At 28.5% G+C, this 23,045-nt stretch overlaps 6 protein-coding genes across 7 annotated transcripts; 3 read left to right on the forward strand and 3 right to left on the reverse strand.

Annotated features, from left to right (window-relative positions):
* Nucleotides 1-2,810: 2,810 nt before the first annotated feature.
* Nucleotides 2,811-3,629, forward strand: OCT59_009432 (uncharacterized protein; the record flags this gene model as incomplete). Its single annotated transcript, XM_025309828.2, has 2 exons — nucleotides 2,811-2,957; nucleotides 3,039-3,629. The coding sequence occupies 2 exons, from the start codon at nucleotides 2,811-2,813 to the stop codon at nucleotides 3,627-3,629; spliced, it is 738 nt and encodes a 245-aa protein (XP_025188863.2).
* A 1,414-nt stretch (nucleotides 3,630-5,043) lies between these two features.
* On the reverse strand, nucleotides 5,044-5,256 carry OCT59_009433 (uncharacterized protein; the record flags this gene model as incomplete). The annotated part of the gene is made up of 1 exon (XM_066133550.1): nucleotides 5,044-5,256. The coding sequence occupies one exon, from the start codon at nucleotides 5,254-5,256 to the stop codon at nucleotides 5,044-5,046; it is 213 nt and encodes a 70-aa protein (XP_065999981.1).
* Nucleotides 5,257-8,200: 2,944 nt separating this feature from the next.
* Nucleotides 8,201-9,784, forward strand: OCT59_009434 (uncharacterized protein; the record flags this gene model as incomplete). The annotated part of the gene is made up of 6 exons (XM_066133551.1): nucleotides 8,201-8,308; nucleotides 8,396-8,404; nucleotides 8,504-8,604; nucleotides 8,681-8,731; nucleotides 8,960-9,016; nucleotides 9,085-9,784. 6 exons carry the CDS (start codon nucleotides 8,201-8,203, stop codon nucleotides 9,146-9,148), a joined length of 390 nt encoding a protein of 129 aa, XP_065999982.1. The 3' UTR covers nucleotides 9,149-9,784.
* A 656-nt stretch (nucleotides 9,785-10,440) lies between these two features.
* On the reverse strand, nucleotides 10,441-11,622 carry OCT59_009435 (uncharacterized protein; the record flags this gene model as incomplete). Of its 2 annotated transcripts, XM_066133553.1 has the most annotated exons (2): nucleotides 10,441-10,916; nucleotides 10,973-11,051. In XM_066133553.1, the coding sequence occupies 2 exons, from the start codon at nucleotides 11,049-11,051 to the stop codon at nucleotides 10,441-10,443; spliced, it is 555 nt and encodes a 184-aa protein (XP_065999983.1). The 2 variants fall into 2 exon arrangements, with proteins under 2 accessions (XP_065999983.1, XP_025188861.1); XM_025308963.1 differs by having other exon boundaries at nucleotides 10,441-11,622.
* Nucleotides 11,623-15,899: 4,277 nt separating this feature from the next.
* OCT59_009436 (uncharacterized protein) lies at nucleotides 15,900-17,244 on the forward strand (the record flags this gene model as incomplete). The annotated part of the gene is made up of 7 exons (XM_066133554.1): nucleotides 15,900-15,946; nucleotides 16,288-16,358; nucleotides 16,450-16,542; nucleotides 16,877-16,889; nucleotides 16,951-17,043; nucleotides 17,117-17,151; nucleotides 17,237-17,244. 7 exons carry the CDS (start codon nucleotides 15,900-15,902, stop codon nucleotides 17,242-17,244), a joined length of 360 nt encoding a protein of 119 aa, XP_065999984.1.
* Nucleotides 17,245-19,192: 1,948 nt separating this feature from the next.
* On the reverse strand, nucleotides 19,193-20,611 carry OCT59_009437 (uncharacterized protein; the record flags this gene model as incomplete). Its single annotated transcript, XM_066133555.1, has 2 exons — nucleotides 19,193-19,531; nucleotides 20,372-20,611. The coding sequence occupies 2 exons, from the start codon at nucleotides 20,609-20,611 to the stop codon at nucleotides 19,193-19,195; spliced, it is 579 nt and encodes a 192-aa protein (XP_065999985.1).
* Nucleotides 20,612-23,045: the final 2,434 nt, after the last annotated feature.

The following is a 23,045-nucleotide window of genomic DNA, read 5'->3' on the forward strand; positions in this document are numbered from 1 at the left end:
TTTACTTTTTTTATACGCTATCTAACACAGGAATTCAGTAAAATATATGTGGTAGTGAAAAGGGATTAGATTTGTTCATCAATCATTGCAAACAAATTTATTAAAATTTAAAGAGATGGAAAATCTGCACCAAGCAATACTAATTTTTTTTTTAAAAAAAAAAAGATCTCGCAACCTGGAGACAATTAATTGTTAAAGAATATATTTTTTTATGATAGCGATGAGTCGCTTTACAAGATATCTTAGAGATTTAATATACTTTCAATCTATTAATGTCCAATTTTTTTAAGTCTATGATGATAGAATGATGACTAAATGCCACACAAAGGATAAATAGTTCATCCACTAGTCATGTTACTTGATGGATGGTAACTGGTAACATGCATTTCTTAGAAGATGGCCTTTTTAATGGATCTTCATGCCAGCACTTTTTCATCAAATCTACATAATATTGTGGAGTTATTTTCAACAATGTCAGGACTCAGGTCACCTTTACAAATACTTAAACTAAATTGAAGATCAGTTCTATACAAATACAGCAGCAAATAACGCTATATTTTCTACTACGCTATGCTACCCACTAAATTAACTACAAAAAAAACTAAATACAGGTATACGAATGTAGAACTCTACATGTTAATTTTCTTATATTTTTGACTTTTTAAATTTTTCGATGTTTTGTAATTTTCTTATTTTATCTAAAATCCTATCTATTTATTGATTTAAGTATTTAAATGATAAGTTCACTGTCTTTCTTCTTTTCGTACTTTTATAACTTTCTCCGAATACATCTTGGAACTTGTGATTTCTTTTTGACGACTCAAGTTTTTTATCGTTCTCGTTCACGTATATTTATGGTATTTTCCCACGATATTGGCGGATAATGAACTAAATTTGAGGTCGATATATCACTATCTTCTTCTCATCATTAACTTTCCGTTATCGTTTTTTCCAACTCGATCATCTTTTTGTACGATGACTTCCATTGATAACTTGTTTATGACTTTTGACGGGAATCCAAAAATGATATATTTTTATCACTTTCTCCATCTTTTCTTCTTAAATTAATTTTTCTATCGCTATTTGTTTTTGTCGATCTTGAAGAATTTATTTAGCGTCATATTTTTCCATAGAATCAACTCTCAAATGGCGTTCCTCGTCTTTTTGATGTTCTTAATTTCTTTTATTAATTGCCATTGATCTCATCATCTTTGTGGAAATGTCCATTCACCATTATACCATATAAATCGTGCGTGTATCTATTCAAATATTATACAACAGAAAAACCTCTTGAATTATTTTGAATTATGTATCTGTGCTCTTACTTTTTGATAATTTAATAGTTTATTAGAGATATATCATTATGTCACGTGTTTCTTGTATCATATTTCCATCCTTTTGACGGAATTTATCGGAAACGATCTCTCTTTGCGTTATTTTGCTGCGCTTGCTGCAGCAAGTTTCTAAGGTAATTATTTCTTTATATTTCATACCTATTTCTTCACTTTTAAATAAAAGTTCTATATTTCAGGATATAATCTAGTATGTATAGTATGTTGACTTATGCTATTGATAAAGCGTTGGAAGTTTTACTGTTTTCCCGAAAACTTCTTCAGTGCTCGTTGTCTGTCCTATATTTCCGAAGTGTTTAACAAAAAATTGAATCTTTCATAAAATATATTCTCAAATTCATTTCTCGTATGATAAGATTCCATTTTTTTTTAACTCTTGTCAGAAAATTTTTGCCGAGATAAGTGCCCCCCATTGTCCATTATTGACAAACTCTATTTTTTGTGTAAACCAGATAATTAGTGTGTTACCTTAGATAATGATAAATATGTAAATATGTGCTGTGATTTACAATTTTTTTTTTCCCGTCGATTTCTATTTCTTTTTTCTCAACAATGATATCGACAATTGTTTTTTCATTAGGGGTTTCCGATATTTTTTATCTTCTCGTAACTTTCATAATTATTTATGTATCTCGATATTATTATCATTATTTCACTCGTCTAAATCCTTTACCTGGTCCATTACCACTTCCAATAGTTGGTAATATTCATCAAAAAAGAGGATATGAATTTAATGATTGGTTAATGTCATTACATAAAAAATATGGAGATATGTTTGAATTAAGCTTAGCGGGACAACGTACAATCATCTTATGTAATACTGATTTAATTGAAAATATGAACATACCTTCAACAAAAACTAGATATCCTTTTAGAAGATATATTGTTTCAGAAGGAGTTAAAGAATATGGAATAGATGGCACAGGAATAATTAATAATATTGATCCAAAATCTTGGAAATATAATCGTCAATTTTTCGTTCAAGCTATGATGACCCCAAGTTTTAATTATCAAGCTGTTGAATGGATGAATGAATTATGGAGTGAAATGGAATCTTTTTGGAATAAACTTGGAGAAAATCATGAATTGGATCTTATAAAATGGATGCATAGATTTTCAAATGATATGATTTTTAAAATTTCGATAGGAAAAAGAAATAATTCTGTTGCTTCTTATTATCATACCCTCGTACCTGAAAGTAATGATTTAGATGAAAAAGAAAAAGAAAAAATCAAAGAATCTGAAGATTTTATTCAATCACTTGAAACGTTAATAAGAGGAGCCATTTATTTTTTTTACTTTAATAGATTTATGCGCCATTATGTTCCTTTCATTCGTGGAAAAGCAATTAGTTTATTAAAAAATAGAGATTATCTATACGAAAAATTATATAATATTATTAAAGAAAGAAGGACTGAAATTGAGAATACACCATTAAATCAACCTCTCCGTCATGATATGTTGACATCATTTATAACTGCGAATACACCACGCGATGTTAACATTGTGAGACATGGTGATGTTGATGCGGATTTGTTAAGACCGATAACTGACAAAGAAATTTTGGGTAATATACTCGATGCTATAGGTGGAGGAACTGATACTGTGAGTGAAAAATTTTTTCATTAAAACTAATACTATATATATTACGCATTTAATTTTAAAAATTCATTTACAATTTTTTAGGTTTCGAATTTGTTTTGCTTCATCGTATATCATCTCGGACATCATCCCGAAGTGGTACAACGGTTACGACAAGAATTTGATGAAGTTCTTGGAAAGGACGTTACAAAACCCATAACGCATAATGATATCGATAAATTACAATATTGTGATGCAGTTATTAAGGAAGTATCTCGTCATTGTCCTGTAAATTATTCACTTGGCCGTGTAAGTGTTGAAAAGGATACGGTTGGAGGATATGTTTGGCCAGAAAAAACTTCATTTTCAATACTTTACTGCTCGATAATGAAACGAAAGGATTATTGGACTGATCCTGAAAAATTCGATCCTGATCGATTTTATAAAATTGATGATAGTGATAAATATTTTCTTGAAAAACAACACGTTAAAAATGCTTTCTCAATTTTTGGAGGTGGAATTAGAGCCTGTCCTGGTAGAAAATTAGCAATGATAGAATTAAAATGTTTATTATCATTAATTTATAGAAAATATGATATTGAATTGGCAGATCCAAATGCACCACTTAATTATCATTCTGCTTTACTTACAGTTTGTAAAGAATTATTTATTAAAGTTAAACCAAGAAAATTTTAAAACACAAATAAAGATTTATGTATTGAATATAGTATTTGTTTATTATGATTTACCATTCTATTTGACATTTTTTTTTTCGTTATAAGATTAGGAATTTTAAATTTAGAAAATATTGCTGGAATGTTTAAATAGATAACATCGTTCTAATTCATTTTGATCTTAAGTTTTATCGAAAGGAGGAATCGTTTATTTGATCATAATAATTTTTTTTATTAAAAAAAATGAACACCAATATTAATTCATTCATGGATAAACGTGGGGCTAGGTCGGGTCATTGCCATAAAAAATTTTTCCTTTATATGATTCTTTTTCTCAATACGCCACGGATAATTGCAGCAAAAACTAGGTTAATATTTAGCTATAACGAAACAGAAAAATTAAATATCCGATTATTATTATACTAAAGATCCGCTGGATTAATCAAGGCGTTATTAGAAAAATATTCAGCTACAATGAAATAGATTATAACAGGATTCGATGAGATGCGATCCGACTGCCGTAGATAATCCATCACGGATTGAAATCACACAAATTTATCCGACATCCGTATTTATTAAATAGATATCCAGTTTATTCGTGCCCATTTTATAGATCATGATTCAGAACCAGGAAATTTCGAAATGGAATTGATAGATTGGAAATTACCGTTTCATACTGAAACGATTATTAAAGTGAAAGATAGTAATGAAATCCTTGGAGGATATAATCGGATTTTATTTTATTTATTTTATTTTATGGTAACGCGCATTTCATTCTTTATTGATTAAAATATGGTAACAAAGTACATTAAATAAAGACAAGATATGCATAGCAGTATAAAATTATACACTATCTACCAACCCATATTCTATAGGGTTGTATAACATTTTGTAGCCCTATTTAAAAACTATATTAACACTATGTTTGATTAACTCTTTTTGTTTATTCTTGCCATTCTTCTTATTTAACGATCTCCCCTTTTCTGCATTAACAAATATCATGAAGTCAACGCTAGTTGCTCGGCAAGGTTATCCGGCCCACCATAAAAGACACAAGTGGAAAATGATGGTATAAAGAAGGCAAGAAGCGTGTATTTCTTCATTCGATACCGTTCTTTGCGCAATTATTACAGGAATCACTTCGTTCTTACCCTGGCATTCTAACCACGAGCTTGCTAAAACCTAGGCATACTTGTACACCGCACCATTCATTTCTTTCATTAATAGATTTATTTTTATTTTTAGCGTCCCCGTAAAAAAAGTCAATCCGTTTTTTTATTCCATCTTTTTTCCGTAAAAGGCTCATATTTCCGGAATTAATAACTTTATATCACGGAATTTATCGAATTATTTACATTTTCCGTGAATGGATCCGGGAAAGGCTCATTCTTACGGAGTTTTTACAGAAATAACAGATAAAATTTTTTATAGGGCGTCTAAATAATGAAAATATTTGTGCATTGCTTTCCTTCTTCAGTTCCATGAATGTCAATATGACCGTTGTTGATTAATGAGGTTTGTATAATTTCTTGATACTTCTCTTCTTTTCTAAAATCGTTGATGATATCCACTACCTCTTTTGGTGTAGTATTTTCTTTAATTGGCTTCGATATCGATTCCGGAGTCTCTTCATCAAGACATCTCTTCATGTATTTTTCGATCGTATCTGTGGGTATAATCTGATTTTATGGAAAACTTTTTTTCGTTATGACTTATGATACTACTAATGATAGCTTTATATATTTTTTTAAGAAAAAGAGGATACATAAATTTATGTTTTAAGTCTGATAAAACTTGAAACTTTGTCTGAAGGTAAATTTTCTGTAGAAGGATATAAAATATTAAAATTATGAAATACTTTATTATGAAATATTAATATTTGATTCACTAATTTTATGTGTAATACATAAAAAAAAATCGCTTCTCAAATTCTTCTGTAAATTTGTATGTGTTAAAAGTCTTACAATATAACCAAATGTATGTCCTAATTAAATAAATAGAAAACGAAAGTTTATGTATCAAATGGGTGTTATACAGTACATTATATTTAGATATTCGACCAATCACCAATTAATTAAAAGAAAAAATAAAATTCATTTCATCGTTTGTATATTTTTAATAATTTACTATATGTTAGATTATTTTGTATGGTTAATCTAAAATTTTTTTTTTTATTTTTAATAATCAAATTAAAGTAATATTTAAATAAAACTAAAAATGATTACTAATTCGAAGTTTTATTTTAGAAAATTCACTTTATTTTTCATCTTTACATCTTTATCTACTAGTAAATACGTAATAAAATAATCAATCATTTTCTGTACGAGTGTACATGTCATTTTTACTTTGGATGTTTAACCGTTTCTCCAAAAACTTTATCATCCTAAAATACAGATTTGGTGTACTCTTCTCGTGTATGAATAATAAGGCTCTATTTATATAGTCGGTTTTCTTCAACTTTTTTTTCTTAATCTAATGATTCGACGAGAAAAAGTTTTCCCATTTATAAAAACTTTAATATTTCAGCTTGTTTAGTATATTATATTTTACCTTTAAATTCCTTGGTGCTAACTTTGAAACTAGTTTTAAAACTGTGAATAATTCTAAATACGCTATTTACCTTCAGTTTATCGTTACGATCCATGATTATTCTAAAAAGGAAATGAATGTAACCGGTAAATATATGCTTTGTTCGAAATAAATAAACTAGTACAACAGTTATGGATATGATCGTTTTAATACATGAGACATTGAGACATGTGAGGAAAACAAATCTATTTCTAAATCTTCTTTTTATTCTGGCGTCATATCACATGATTTTTCCTGATATTATATTTGATCGAAACACTTTTATCTTAAAATTTAATGGTTTTACATTACTAAGTTTGACCCTTTTTGTTATCGTTATTTACAGAAACAATAAAATTTTAGAAAACTAAATTTACTAATGTTTTAATGTTTTCATTGAATCTGTTGAATCAGCGAGAAACAATAAATTTCAAAATTATTAGAATCGACGTTAATGAAATTCTTGAATATTTTATAAAAAATTAAACATAGTCAGCATAAATATGATTTCTCATAATACTATATATAAAAATTAATAAATAAATTATACAAGTTTCCCAACAATTTGTTCAATTTGTTTAATCAAAATAAATATTTAATAATTATATTTATTATACAATATCTAACGCTAATAGAAAATGTAATTATTACAATTTTCGTTAAAAAGAGCACAAATAAAATTTGATACCTCTAATTTTCATCTCTGTTATTGAAAAACATAAAATCAATAAAACTTTAATATGATCTTGATTAGATAAATTTCGCTATTGAATAAATAAAATATTATAACCATTATAAATCTTAAATCTTTTATGCTGCTACCTTAATGTTATTTGTACGCTTGTATTTTGCTTGTATTTTGATCTATCTTATATCGAAGATCCTGATTTGTCCTTACACAGCGCGCTTGAATTTATTGGAAAAAGTATATTAAAATCGGTCTAGGTGAACATCAATTTGAGTAGTGGACCTGGGGAACTTTTTTTATAAGGTTTGATTTTCGAAAATATAAAAAAAATTGAAACAAAAGTATCTAAATAAGTTCATATATCAATGTGAAAGATTATAAACCAATAATAAGTAAACCATTTTAAATTCCAATTCTTAGATCGTTTATGACTTCAATCAAAATGGTATCATACACTTGTTGAATAAGCTCTCTCGTTTTATGCTATCATCTAATTAATGAACACCATGAAGTAGGTGAAAGCTCTGCCTTATCTCCTCTTACTTTATGGCGTAAACTTGAAGTTATAAAGAACTATCTTATCTTTTTAATATTAAAGATGCTTGATCGCCCAGTATACGATCACGTAAATCGATAGTGGAAGTGATCTGTTATATACCACCGTTAGAGCCTTTACCATCAAGACATCATTATATTACTCTGTCAAAATATCAATATAGAGCTAAAGGATACAAAAACATTGTCTTTATGTCTAATCAATTGAATCATGTGCTTTACGGTAGCACAGAAAATTGATTGCCCAATTGTTCCACAACAGTTTGTCATATGGTCTTCATGCAAAAATCGTATTAATTTTTTTTTTCTACTGTGTCGAAGTAAGTTTTAAGCATTTGACGTTATTTATCATCAGTAGTGGCTAGTCGGGGTGGTTTAATTAGTCTATTTTTATTCTGGTATGTATATGTTCACGCATAGTTTTATACGAAAGGCGAAAGCAATTTTAAAGTAAGACATAAGCGGTAAGTATTTCATTTGTTGTCAAAGGTATACCCGTATACAAGGTTTAATATAACAAAAAAATCTAATGCTGTATCCTAAATCAGATTACTGGTTGCTTCCTTCCACCACATGGAACATTAAATCGTGGGATGAATACTTCCTTGAAAAACAAAAGACTACTATACACCAATCTCATAGCTGCCTTGCGGACGAGATTAGAGTTTTAAAACAAAATTTGAAATCCTCAACTAAAATTAATGATTTGCAGAAAAGAATCAACAGATTTGAACCTAACTAAATGTTCAAATAAGTGAATTGTGCTACACCAATCTGTTGGTATGGGAGAGAAGAAGATTTCATTTACACCATTACATTTGCATGTTTTGCTACGCCCCGTCCCGCGTGTGTGTGGGGAAGTGAAAAATTTTATAGATACCTTTGAAGAGGTAGGTAGCTATTTATTGACTTTTGAACATATGCATATGCTATTTTGTTACTTTGTTTACTAAATTTTATGTCGATTTAACTAATAGATGTGTGATGTATATAAATACAATGAAGCCTGAGATTATTCATATAAAATAAAACTAGCAATACAACTTGTCAGACAATCACAGGATTGTTTTTATTCTTAAGCGTAGACTCTACCATTACCTCTCCAGGATGAAGAACCAGGATTTAGAAATTTACACAAATTTGTTGAATTAATGCAAATGCAATTAGAAAATATTTATTTCTATGTGTGAGTTTAAAAAATTTATCTCGCTTTTGATCTAATTACATTAGTCACTAATTAATATTGTTATATTTATCATTAGGATAGATAAATTTTTAAAAAATGCTTGTATTTTGTTGATAATTTGGAAAATGTAAAGACTGAGCGAAATTGAGTATGCAATTGAAATGATAGCATCGATTATGAGAGAAATATTTGACGATACGTCTAAGAGTCAAGTTGTTTGTGATTGTAGCTTAAAATGGGAGGTAAAATTTCTCCTAAGGCTAAATAATAGCGAGAGACCGATAGCGAGCAAGTACCGTGAGGGAAAGATGAAAAGAACTTTGAAAAGTTAAATAGCGCGTGAAATTGTTGAAAGGGATACGATTGAAGCCAGTCGTACGGTGGGTAATCAGGAATATATAAATCTTCGCTGGTAAGACCGACTGATACATTTATTTTTACATAAGCAATAAATAGTATTAATTTCATACTGTACAATAGGGGAGAGACACTTTCCAACGTAATGTCTGATCGGCGATTTACGAATTATTCGTATCGCAAATAATCTTGAACTAAGTCATTCAGAATGTACGAAAGTTCCTTTACATACAAAAATAGTACATGACTGATCAAAATGTTTACGTACACTAAAACTAATCTGACGAAAGTGTGAGAGATTCAAAAATTTTAGGAATTCAGTTTTCGTATTTATTTGTATGCTATGGATTACAATTCAATTTCATAGTTAATATTTTGATCGTTACTTAAGGCCAACATGATCAGATTATAGGAATAGAACTTTTAGATAATGGATTGTACTTTGGGCTTGAAGGTTTAACTTCGAATTTTCAACACAACTTATGAATATTAAATGTCTTCGTAGTGCATTGGAGGCTTTATTTTTTTTCAAGATATTAGCGTTAACTGTTGGTAATTAATAGTTACTTATTTGTGTATATATACGTATATTAGAAAAATGTCGTCGAAAAAGCAAAATTACAAGCTGATCCGACAAAGACTAATCATCCTCTTCAAGATACTACAACAATCGGGTAACTTAGAAGCAGAACACTTCAAGATCAAGTATATTCGAGATACATATTTTACTCCAAAAAAAGGAAAAATGATAAGAATAGTTATGATAATAAAATACGATAGTGGTCTCCGTTAATGTAATCGTTGGTTTATAGCAATGTGGTAATATAAAAATAAAAATCTTACTTAAAATAATATATCATGTTGTGTACGTATGTACGAGATGAAAAAAATAAAGCAAGCTGTTATTAATTGTTATCTTCTTTTTTTCACATCAATATGTTAATGTCTATATCCTAAGGAATACAGTACTATTTATACTACCTATACTTATATTACTTATATGATGTAATGCTCTCATATATGGCATTTGTTACACTAACACTAGTATACGCTGTATCAAACTTTAAATTAAATAAGTATATTTTAATATACTTTAAATAATTTTAAATATAAATACTTTTTATAAGTTTGAGTAAAAATTTTATTTAAATTGAAATTTTCAAATTGAAAATTTTTTTATAGTTTAGTCGATTACTAAAAATTGTATAACAAAACTTATTTATTTAAATTATTGAAGTAGTAGAATTAAAACAAGAAAAGGAAGAATGACAAAGTTTATTGGTTAGGTTGGAAAATAAACTATCCAATCTAGGTTAAAAGAGCTAAAGTTTCAATAAATAAAAATTAGAATCATTTTCTAAACTTAATTCTCTTCTTTTGCTTATCCCTCCTTTGCCAACTCCTACTAACTCCGATTTTAACCTTCTTGGGGAGTATTTTTTTTATCTTTTCTTTTCGAGAGGTCTAAGGATGTCTCGTTCAGATATCATATTTAGGAAAGACTTCAACTTGGGCTTCTTGAAGACTAATCCAAGTTTCTTCCTCCAACTGGATATCGCTAGTTATAACCTTTTCCTCTTTGAACAACTCTACAAAATAAAAAATAGTGTAACTCCTAAATAATTTAGATGGCTCTTCTAACCACAAATCAACTTCTTTAAATAATTTCCTCAATCCTTCATCTCCAAATTTCTCCTTAAATCTTCGCCAATTAAAAAGATATTCCAACCCTTGGTCAATCAAACATTTATATCCACCTTCAATTAAAATTGATTTTGACAATTTAGCTCCCGTCCAATCAACCACCAGAGGACTATAAACAATTAGAGGAGAATTGGTTATGTCGGCACCTAGTAAAGCAGCTCCTTTATAAAAAGTTTGTTCTTGATAAAATCCAGCATGGTCACTGCCTGTAATTCGTAGCCAAGAATAAGAGACATCCTTTTCTTGATTATCTTCAGTATATAATAAACCTCGAATTAAATTTCGTAGAGGAGTTTCAAATTCTAACTTTTGTGAACCATCTTTTTGAATATCGATTGAGTATCGGTCATGTCGAGGGCAATAAAAACTAATTCTGGTGTCTTCATAACAATTGTTTACTCCATATTTATCTACTAAACCACATTGCGAACAAGCGGATCGCAATCCCAGCCCTCCGGTTTTTGGAAATAGCAGCGATCCAATTTTTTCTTTCTCATTAATTATTTTGCTAATTATCTTGGGAACTTTCGGGTGTAAACTTAAACTACTCATTTTCACTATCTCATAGTTTAAGTTACCAAAATAGGAACTTAATTTTTTTAATAACTCTTCAAAATCAGCAAGATAGTTATTAATTTTTCCGGTGGAAGCAAGACTTTTTTGATACTCAATATCCTCCAAAATAAACTTATCAGTACTAAATGTAGCCTCTGTATCCACTAACCCCAACACAACAGTCACACTTTTCCCCAATTTCTCTAATCTTTGAGCCAAGGAAAAAGCCAGTGAGAAAGTAATTAGAGTGCCAACATGAGGGGGGTTATTGGGAAATGCTGCCAGGCTTATTCGAACCTCTCTCTTAGGAAGTTGACCAAAAATATAGTTGACATATTCTTTTTTGAAAGCTCTTCCCGGTGGATGGCTGATTAAACCATCATGAGAAATTTTGATGATCATAATATATTTTATACTACCGGCCAAATGGTTAATGTATAATGTCAGACTTGCTTTGTTTGTTATAGAGGGAGGTATGAAAAAATAGGAAATAAGAGAAGTTTCCTGTAGTTGAGAAACGGAACAAAATGAAAACAAAATAAGTGGAGAGGTAACGGCTTAATTTGCTTTTGAATAGTAGTCTAGCGTTTTTTTTCTCTTCAGCACTCTAATTTGTAATGTTTTTGTAAATCTAATCAATAATCCTCCCGCACTCCTCAATAGTTATGAGAGAGTCCTACGGTAGTATCCCTTTGCTCGCTAACTAATCATTATATATGATATATCAGTCACCTGATATATGTGTATATGTATAAACGTTTTATGTTGTATTATTGTTATTTACTATTTACTATTTACTATTTAGGTCATTACAACGATTGTTTGTTTACCCCCTCTTTCATTTAAAAATCTAAATTTTGATGATCACACAACATTTCAAATTATGGGTTTCTGTAAAAAAAGTCGATCCGTTTTTTATATTCCGTAAAAGGCTGAATTAATAACCTTATATCACGGAATTTATCGAATCATTTACATTTTCCCTGAATGGATCCGTGAAAGGCTCATTTTTACGGAGTTTTTACAGAAATAACGGATAAAATTTTTTATAGGGATTATGTTTATTTATTTAGTTTGTTTAATGAAAACCTGGACGTTAAACAAACAATCAAGTTAAAGGGAGAAAACACAGATGATCATAGCGTTTAGACAATATGTTTTTAACAATGAAAAAAAAATTTTTTTCTACTTTGCCGAATTTTTTATTTCATATTTTTTTGAAAGTTTAGTTTTAAAAACTAGGTACACTATCACGTAGTATACGCGGTATTATAAGTATTAAGTATATCACAAATTTTTAAATTAGTTTATTATAATATACTCTAAATATATTAAATATATATTAAATATAAATATTTTTTATAGGGCTTTAAATAACAAATAAAACAAATAAGATAAAATTTAAAATTTTAAAATTGAAAATCTTTGTTTAATCAATTTTTTCTAAAAAAATTGTATCAATTAAAGATTCTGATAACTCTCAAAAAAAGCTTTTAACAAAACTTATTTATTTTAATTATTAAAGTATTAGAATTAAAACAAGAAAAGGAAGAATGACAAAGTTTACTGGTTAAGTTGGAAAATAAATTATCCAATCTATTGGCAAAACAGCTTTACGCTAAAATTTTATTAATTATAAATCAAAGTACATAATAATAAAACAAAATAAACTAGTCGCATAAAAGAAACAATAAATAAATTGTCCAATCTATAAGTTAAATAGAAGCAGATTCAAGCTAAAGTTTCGATAAATAAAAATTAGTTAGAACCTTTTTCTAAACTTAATTCTCTTCTTTTGCTTCCTGGGGAGTTATTTTTTTTATCTTTTCTTTTCAGGGGATCTAAGGATGTCTTTTTCAGATATCATATTTAGGAAAGGACTTCAACTTGTAGATCAATCCAAATTTCTTTCTCCAACTTGGATATCACTAGTAATGGTTATAGATTGTTCTAATTTTGAATCTTTTTCTCTTTGAACAACTCTACAAAATAAAAATACCGTAACTCCTAAATTCTCGCTAAATCCTTGAAACTAATAAAAAATTCAATCCTTGATCAATAAAATATTTATACCCTCCTCTAACTAAAATTGATTTTGACAATTTAACTCTTGCCCAATCAACCACCAAAGGACTATAAAATCAGAGGAGAATTGATTATAACAATACCTAGTAAAGCAGCTCCTTTATAAAGAGTTGTTATTGATAAAATCCAGCCTGGTCACTGCCCGTAACTCGTAGCCAAAAATAGGGGACATCTTTTTTTTCAGTAAATAATAAACCTCGAACTAAATTCCGTAGTTTCATATTCTAAAAACTAATCCTAATGTCTTCATAACAATTGGTTAACCTATATCTATTGCTAAACCACATTGCGAACAAGCGGATCGCAATCCCAGCCGTTTGGTTTCTCATTAATTATTTTGCTAATTATCTCGGAGCTTTCTGGTGTAAATTTAAACTACTCTGTTTCTCTATCTCGTAGTTTAAGTACCAAAATAGGAACTTAATTTTCTAATAATTTCCTTAAAATCAGCAAGATGGTTATTAAATGTTCAGTGTAAGTAATACTTTTTTGATACTCAATATCTTCCAAAATAAACCTATCAGTAGGTAAAGACCCAGTATCCACTAACCCCAACACAACAGTCACACTTTTCCCAATTTCTCTAATCTTTGAGCTAAGGAAAAAGTCAGTGAGAAAGTAATTAGAGTGCCAGTGATCCCACACTTATTCGAACCTCTTTCTTAGGAAGGTGATCAAAAATATAATTGACATATTCTTTTTTGAAAACCGAGGAACCTCCTTCCGGTGGATTGTGGATTAGACCAAGTTGATCATAATCTACCGGCTAATGTAGAATGTCGGACTTGCTTTTAGGAAAGTATGAAAAAATAGGAAATAAGAGAAGTTTCTTCAGGGGGTAGTTGAGAAACGGAACAAAATTAAGGTTTAATTTGCTATTGAATAGTAGTCAAGCGTTTTTTTTCTTTTCAGCACTCTAATTCGTTATATTTTTGTAAATCTAACCAATAATCCTGCGTAATATCTCTTGCTCGCTAACTCATTATATATATGTGTGTATATGTATACACGTTTACATTAATACATTAATTATATTTTTATAAATTTTAGGGCCGAAGTCCAAAATTTTTTTTTTTATTTATTATTTACTATTATAGTTAAAACAGATGATCATGCAAATATATTTTTTTTAAAAAAAGTTCTTTCAAATTTTTTTAAAAATTCCCATTAGTTCCTTTTTATGTGATATATGTAATATGTCGAAAAAAAAGAGACCGCAAGAATTAGTAATAATATTTTGAGAACAACAAACAACAAAAATGAGATACGCTTAAGAAGTGTCTTTGATTTTTTTTAAAAAAAACAGTTCGATTCGCGAACTAGAAAAATTTTTACTTAATGAACACTTTAATCCTTGTACAAAATCTAATTCTCACTTATTCTGCCACTCAATCTGTTGATTGTTTCGTTCAAAACTCATAAATGGACCGATACTGATTGTTATGTGTGAACCATGTTCTGATGCCTGCATCAACGACCAACAACATTTCAACAAAAATTAATGAAGTCCTTAGTTTCTTCGGTTTGATTTTTCTCTTTATCAAATCTTCCGTAAATATTTCCATTTGAGAATTCTGATTTCAGTGAATTCAAAATTAAAAGGTTTTGACTAAAATAAGGTGTCAAGAAAGCAAATCGCGATTCGAATATTTTTTTTTTTTTTTTTTTTTTGAACGTCCAGTTTTTCATCGTTAAGTTATCATGCCATAGAGAGCGCCCATGTAATGTTCTTTGTTTCTAAGTAATTACTACTATATATTTTCAATAGCTTATGGTGTTTGATATCTGAATTTTTCATTTAAAATCGAATGTTTCGAGATTTACCTATTTTCATTTATTATAAAGTCCGAAGCGTTATATTCACATGATCATTAATAAGTTAACGTGTTACTTGCATGGTCTTGACTCTCGGGTTTACCTTCGCTACGCTTTGAACAATTACAGATAGTTTTCCTTTAACACTGTGATAAAATTTTTCGTTCATATTATAGAGTTCTGTAAAATACGCGCTTCATCTGCATATCTTTTTTGCTTGAGTGAAAAATATCAATGCAATAATCATTCCCCACAAAATTCCCTTCAAGGCTCTTGGGTCCAGTGAAATTGCAAAAGTATTAGCGATAATATTTTGAGCGCGATATAAACACTTTATTATAATGAATAACAACTAGTACAAACTAATAATCAACGTCCAAAGAAACCTTTTCAATGATATATACGTCATTACATTTGTTGAATAAGTTCTCTCGTTTTATGCTATCGTCTAACATGAAGTAGGTACAAGTTCCGCCTTATCTCCACTTTCTTTAAAGAACGAACCTATTATACAGATAATTTTCTTTGTAATATTAAAGACGCTCGAATCACATCACGTAATATTTTGGTGACGCATTCGACTCCAGCGGATGAAAATTGTGAAAATTGGGGAAACAGAGAACAGTAAATTTCGTGAGGTTTATATATTGTAATATTCAAGTTATTCAAGTATAAAAACGCGTGAAAATCAAATGAATGTAGTAGTTTATCATCTGCAAAAGTTGCCTCATTTAGTGAACTGATCGTAAAAAAACCAGTATTTATTTCTTCGACCAAAAATGCTTGATTTCTTTATATTTCTAACGGAAGGTGGAATTATTCTCTGGTAAGATCTTTTACTCGTATTAGCTAAATTCTTTATTGAAAAGGCCAGAGAAAGTAGGTTTATTGGATTCTTAGAGCTTAAAATGACAAATGATTTAGTTCTTATTTTTGTTGTTTTATTGGAACAATTAAATTTTTATTCAATTTAACTTGGCTGCTTATCAAAAAATTCTTCAACTTGCATATATTGAAGAACTTGATAAATTTGCCAGTCTTATCTGAGACTCTAGTCAACTTCACGAATTTGATTTTAATATTAAATAATATCTAAAAAAGGATTCTAAGGTTTAAATTCTAAATGAGGATAATTATTAATCTAATTATCTAATTTATTATTTTTAGGGTCACGGTAAGTTCTCGACCATTTGATAAAACTAAAAAATTTAAAGAAACTGCAGAAGAATCAAAAAAATGTATTTAGTAAATTTTTTTTATTCAGGTGTACGGCTATCAGTTAAGATGAAATTACTCGTAATACTGAACAAACTAGCATTGACTGTGTAGGCTTCGTCTACGTAATGGAAAGAAAGGACGTGGTGGACGAAGACAGATTAGAATTGTACAAAAACGATCTAACTAATCTAATGTTTCATCAGAGTAAGTATAAAAGTAAGGGACGTAATTTTTTTTAAAAAAAGCCTGTTTTGATCAATAATTGTTAAAATAATCTACTGATTCGAACCGGTCATATACGTTCCTCACAATAGTTAAGGAAATTTTACTATTTTCTATCTACTAAACAGGGGGAAAAAAAAGAAAACAATTAAGCTAGCTTCTAAAGATGATAATTGGATAAAGAGTCTCTTGATTTACGTATAGATGATCATGTTTACGAGTGGAAATTACAAGGCGGCCAAAAACTTATCACAGTTCTTAACAAAAAAACTTCCGAAAAGATTAAAGAATTCTTAGGAAAAGATAAAAAAAACAGATAATTGCATTAGGTATGATCTCCTATTTTCTGAAATTAAAGATAAAAAGAAATTTCTAACATGGTAAATACAGATTAGAAATATTGGAAGATGATGAATATTATGATATTGGAACATCTTCAATAATTGATTTATCTTCCGAGTTCAAAGGTGGAATGTATTCATGGTTTGAAAAAGATTGGGACAATTTAAAAAAAAGGTTTATGAAATTGTTGACATGAAAACCAAAAGATTTTGAGGGGAAGTGAAAATTTTTATAAATACCATCGAAGAGGTAGGTAACTATTTATTAACTTTTGAACATATGCACATACTAATTTGTTACTTGTTTACTTAATTTTATGTCTGTTGACTAATAGATGTGTGACGTATATAAATACAATGAAGCCTGAGATTATTCATATAAAATCAAAACTAGCAATATCTCTCAGATGCAAATGCAAATAGCAAATATTTATTTCTATGTTATTTCTATGTATGAGTTTAAAAATTTATCTCGTTTTTTGATCTAACTACATTAGTCACTAATTAATATTAAATTTATCATTAGGTTAGATAAAATGCTTGTATTTTTGTTGATAAATCTGGAAAATGCAAAGAACTAAGCGAAATTGAGTATGCAATTGAAATGATAGTACCGATTATGAGAGAAATATTTAATGAACCATCTAAGAGTCAAGTTGTTTGTGATGGGAGGTAAATTTCTCCTAAGGCTAAATAACGGCGAGAGACCAATAGCGAACAAGTTCCGTGAGGGAAAGATGAAAAGAACTTTGAAAAGAGAGTTAAATAGTACGTGAAATTGTTGAAAGGGAAATGATTGAAGCCAGTCGTACCGGCGGGTAATCAGGAATATATAAATCTTCGCTAGTAAGACTGATACATTTATTTTACATAAGCAATAAAGAGTATTAATTTCATACTTTACAATAGGGGAGAGACACTTTCCAACGTAATGTGTGATCGGTGTTGATTTACGAATTATTCGCATCGCAAATAATCTTGAACTGTTATTCAGAATGTACAAAAGTTCCATACAAAAATAGTACATGACCGATCAAATGTCTACGTACACTAAAAGGTATTTTAAATAATTTTTTGAAAGAAGACTCATCTGCCGAAAGTGTGAGAGATTAAAAATTTTAGGAATTCAGTTTTCTGGTAAGCGTATTTATTTGTATGCTATGAATTACAAATCAATTTCATAGTTAACATTTTAATTGTCATTTAAGGCCTATATGGACAGATTATAGGAATAGAACTTTAAGATAATGGATTGTACTTCGGACTTGAAGGTCCAACTTTCAATTTCCAATACAACTTATGAATATTAATGTCTTCGTAGTGCATTGGATACCTTATTTTTTTTTCAAAATAAGATATTAGCATTAACTGTTGGTAATTGATAGTTACTTATTTATGTATGTACGTATATTAGACAAATGTCGTCGAAAAAGCAAAATTACAAGCTGATCTGACAAAGACTAATCATCCTCTCCATAAGTTACTACATCAATTGGGTAACTTAGAAGCAGGACATTTCAAGATCAAGTATATTCGAGATACATATTTTACTCCAAAAAAGGGAAAAATGATAAGAATAGTTATGATAATGAAATATGATAGTGGTTTCCGTTAATGTAATCGTTGGTTTATAGCAATGTGGTAATATAAAAATAAAATCTTACTTAAAAATAATATATCATGTTATGTACGTATGTACGAGATGAAAAAATAAAGCAAGCTGTTATTAATTGTTATCTTCTTTTTTTCACATCAATATGTTAGTTAATGTTAACTTTGTGGTCACTATACCCTAAGGAATACAGTACATTATTATATAATGTAATGCTCTCATATCATGTTATGGCATTCGAACGTTCATAGATCTTTGTTACAGTATCACGTTTCATACATGGACTACACAGCCCTATCTAGTATACGCTGTAAGTATTAAGTATATCTCATATTTTAAATAATTTTACTTTTTATAGGTTATTTTAGTATAGTCGATTAAAAATTGTATAATAAAACTTATTTATTTAAATTATTGAAGTAGTATAATTAAAACAAGAAAAGGAAGAATGATAAAGTTTATTGGTTAGGTTGGAAAATAAACTATCCAATCTAGAAGTTAAAAGAGAAGCAGATTCAAGCTAAAGTTTCAATAAATAAAAATTAGAACCATTTTCTAAACTTTAATTCTCTTCTTTTGCTTATCCATCCTTTGCCAACTCCTACTAATTCCGATCTTTAACCTTCTTGGGGAGTTATTTTTTTTATTTTTCTTTTCGAGAGGTCTAAGAATGTCTCGTTCAGATATCATATTTAGGAAAGACTTCAACTTGGGCTTCTTGAAGACTAATCCAAGTTTCTTCCTCCAACTGGATATCACTAGTTATAACCTTTTCCTCTTTGAACAACTCTGCAAAATAAAAAATAGTGTAACTCCTAAATAATCTAGATGGTTCTTCTAACCACAAATCAACTTCTTTAAATAATTTCCTCAATCCTTCATCTCCAAATTTCTTCCTAAATCTTTGATAATTAATAAGATATTCCAACTGTTGGTCAATCAAATATTTATACCTTCCTTTAACTAAAATTGATTTTGACAATTTAACTCCTGCCCAATCAACCACCAGAGTAGTGCTCTACATGAGCCAAGCCAGCTCGTGAGCTTTTAAGCTGAGCCAAGCCAAGTTAAACCAAGCTGCAGTTATAGCTTGGCTTGGTGCTGGCTTGGCTTGATTTATTGAAAATTAAAACTAAAGTTTCAAAACGTGATAACCTCGCCAATATTGCTCCAAATTTAATGAATTTACTACCATTAGATTCCTCTTGATGAGACGAATCTAATGGTAGTAAAATCATTAAATTTGGAGCAATATTGGCGAAGTTATCACGTTTTGAAATTTTAGTTATAATAAATTTTATATGATTTTGAAATAAGCTAGCTTGTGAGCTTTTGGAACAAGCCAAGCTGAGCCAAGCTGAGCTAGCCCTTGGCTCAGCTCAAGCTGGCTCATGTAGAGCTTTATTATATGCTGCAAAAATTCAATTCTTAAAGGTTTTATATATGAAACTTTATAATATTTATCAAAGCCTCTTTCATATTAATAAAATCTGGATTTTCTACTATACTTAAGAGCTGTACTGTATTAATAACAAAACCTATAATATTTTAGTTAAGATTTTTATTTAGAAAAATTATGTAGATTAATAATATTATTAGATTTCTTAAGTTTTTTTAATTTTTCCTCATATCTCGCTTATTATAATAGCTTTTGTAATTTTATGCATTCAAGCATTTTTTCACAACCATTATCTGACAAACAGTTTTAGTATTATCTAAAATTATATATATATTAATATTTGATATGGCAATGATTTTTTACTAATAATAAAACTGCTTTTTGAAAAAATATCATCATTAAATTAAAGATTTTAGATGGAGGCTTTCTTTCTTTCTTTAATAAAGTCTGTTTATTGACTTCTACTTCATCATTAATAATTATATTAAAGTCAGATATTGATGCCTCAAATATTGTGTTATTATTAATTTCTTGTATTGTTATAAAACTTTTCTCTAATAAAATTTCTGATTTATATAAATAATTAGAATCATTTTCACTTTCATCTGCAATTTCTTGTACTGAACTTCTTTTCTTTACTACTATTTCTTCTGCCTCTTTAAGCATTTGCTTATGTTTTTTTCTTGTAGTGATCACCATTTTTAATAGTTTAAAATGAATATCTATTTATGTGAATATTTAATATTTTATTTAATAATTAATAATTAATAAATTGGCAAATTATATAATATTAATGATGGTATTGTTACCAGTAAATTTGGTAAGGTAATGATTAAATAATATTGTATTATATTGCAATTTTATGTAAGGATTAACAAAAATTGATGAGACTATTTGTTGGATACAAGAGGAATAAATAATAATAATTATTAGAAAAATCTAAGACGATTTTCTTGTAATTTTAACGAAGAGCTATAGGTGCTGTCAAATTGCCAAATTGAAATTATGGCATCATAAAATATGGATTTTATCACTTAAATATTTAACAAATCATCGAAACCAAGCATTATAGATTTATGGATTACAAATTACTATGGTATAACCAGAAAAATATTTACTTACTTTGTGTAATTTTTGTATTTTTGACATTAAATAATTACGCCATTATGGCGATTTAATATATTACGGTATAAGCTTCATATGCCATAATTAATTCTGACGCCAAGTATACAAGTCTATATATATAAAAATTACATCTCATTTTCAATGAATATTCAGAAGTAACATCTAATATCAAATCTATTCTAATGTATCAGTGATTAATTAATTTTGTGCAAGTTATTTTCATTGTAAACCAAATCAAATAAAGAAAATTAATACAATTTATTAAATAATTAATAACTTTATTTTATTCTAAAGAGCGGTAATCTGTGTCTAATTTAATTATAGCTATTTGATAACAAAGGAAACTATCTGGTAAAAAGAACTAGATTATTCATTACAACACGTAGGACCTCATTTTTCGGATAGCTCAATTTTAACAGTAAAACTACATTACTGAGAAATTAAATAATTAATAACTAAAATAAGAAATTAAATAAAAATAAATCCGATCATAACATGTGATCATTCAACCAAAATTTGCTTTGGAATATCGGACTTTAACCAAATTTTGCGTAACAGTAAAATAATCAGCCAAGTCATATAAAAGAAATGATTTATTCTGAATCGATTTTAGATTAATTCAAATTCGATTCCCATCCCTAACCTGATGTGCTACATAAAAAATTTGATAAAACTTCTCATGGCTGCAAATAATAACTAAACATAATGGTTAGAAATGATCTCAAACTGCACTTCATTTTTTTTTTACATTAACAATATAAACAAATGAACCCTTTTTTTTATTCAATATAATAAAATGATAAATTGCAAAAAAGTCTAGATTTTTTTTACGCAAAATTGGCCCCCTTTTTTTTGAAGATTTTAGGGTTTAGTCTTTCCATCGGATTTTCTTTATGAGTTCAACCAATCGTTAAATTGGTGTACTATAATAAGGAGGATATTTTTTTATTGATTTATTTATGGCACATTATATAAAATTTATATATATTAAATATATATGATATATATTTTATAATCACATTGTAATATGCAGTTTGGCTGGAAATAATTATCATATGATTTTATCATATGATTCATATGATGGAAAGATCAAAAAGAATAACTTTTTTTTTGTGATATGTGTCAAAGATAACAACCGAGAAAGGGCTTTGACAAACTATTTCTCCATATAGATGTCAATGATTTCTAATTGAATTATTTTTATGTATTAATTCGTGATCCACGAGTCAGAACTGCAGAAAATGGGATTAATTATTTTTCTTTCTAGACTATTCGATTGATTATGTAATAAGTATTTTATATTGGTAAGGCAGTGACAGATATTACCTAATATTCTAGGGGGAGGGGGTTACATATATACTATATAAGGAAATTACATATATAATATATCTTACCTGGGGGAGGGGGGTAAGCTCTTATAATAAACTGATATTAGGTAATATCTGTCATTGCCCTAACACATAATCACATTCATCCATCCCGGAATTTCCAACAATAAAATGATAAACAAAATAAACAAAACAAATAAGATATAAGGGTAATGATTAATATGGGGGTAAAAAGGGTAAAAAAGGTAGAATAAAAAATACGCAGATCACGGCTTAAATTTAAAATAAATGTAGTCCTCCCCAAATAATTAGGATCTACCTTTATTATTCTTAATGTAAATTGTAAGTCGCATAAAAAAATAACGACCCAAAAAAATAATAATATTGTAATGAAGATTTACACAAAAAAGATAAGTACGCGGTGAATGGGGAACACCGGTTTTATGTTGATATTGATAATTTAAATAATGTGTTTAAATTGCCCGCGAAAAAAAAAAAATATAAAAATGTGACACAGAAAACTCAGGATAAACATCACCTGATTAGGCAAAGTTAAAAGGAAAAATGTTCTCACCTTTTTTTTCCTAATTTGTATCGGATCAATAATGATAATCCTAGCCTTACAATCAACTACGCAACTGTGCGTGTTGTGTTAATAAATAATAATAATAATAATAATA

This window comes from Rhizophagus irregularis, chromosome 17, assembly GCF_026210795.1.
Source record: "Rhizophagus irregularis chromosome 17, complete sequence".
Classification (NCBI taxonomy): domain Eukaryota; kingdom Fungi; phylum Glomeromycota; class Glomeromycetes; order Glomerales; family Glomeraceae; genus Rhizophagus; species Rhizophagus irregularis.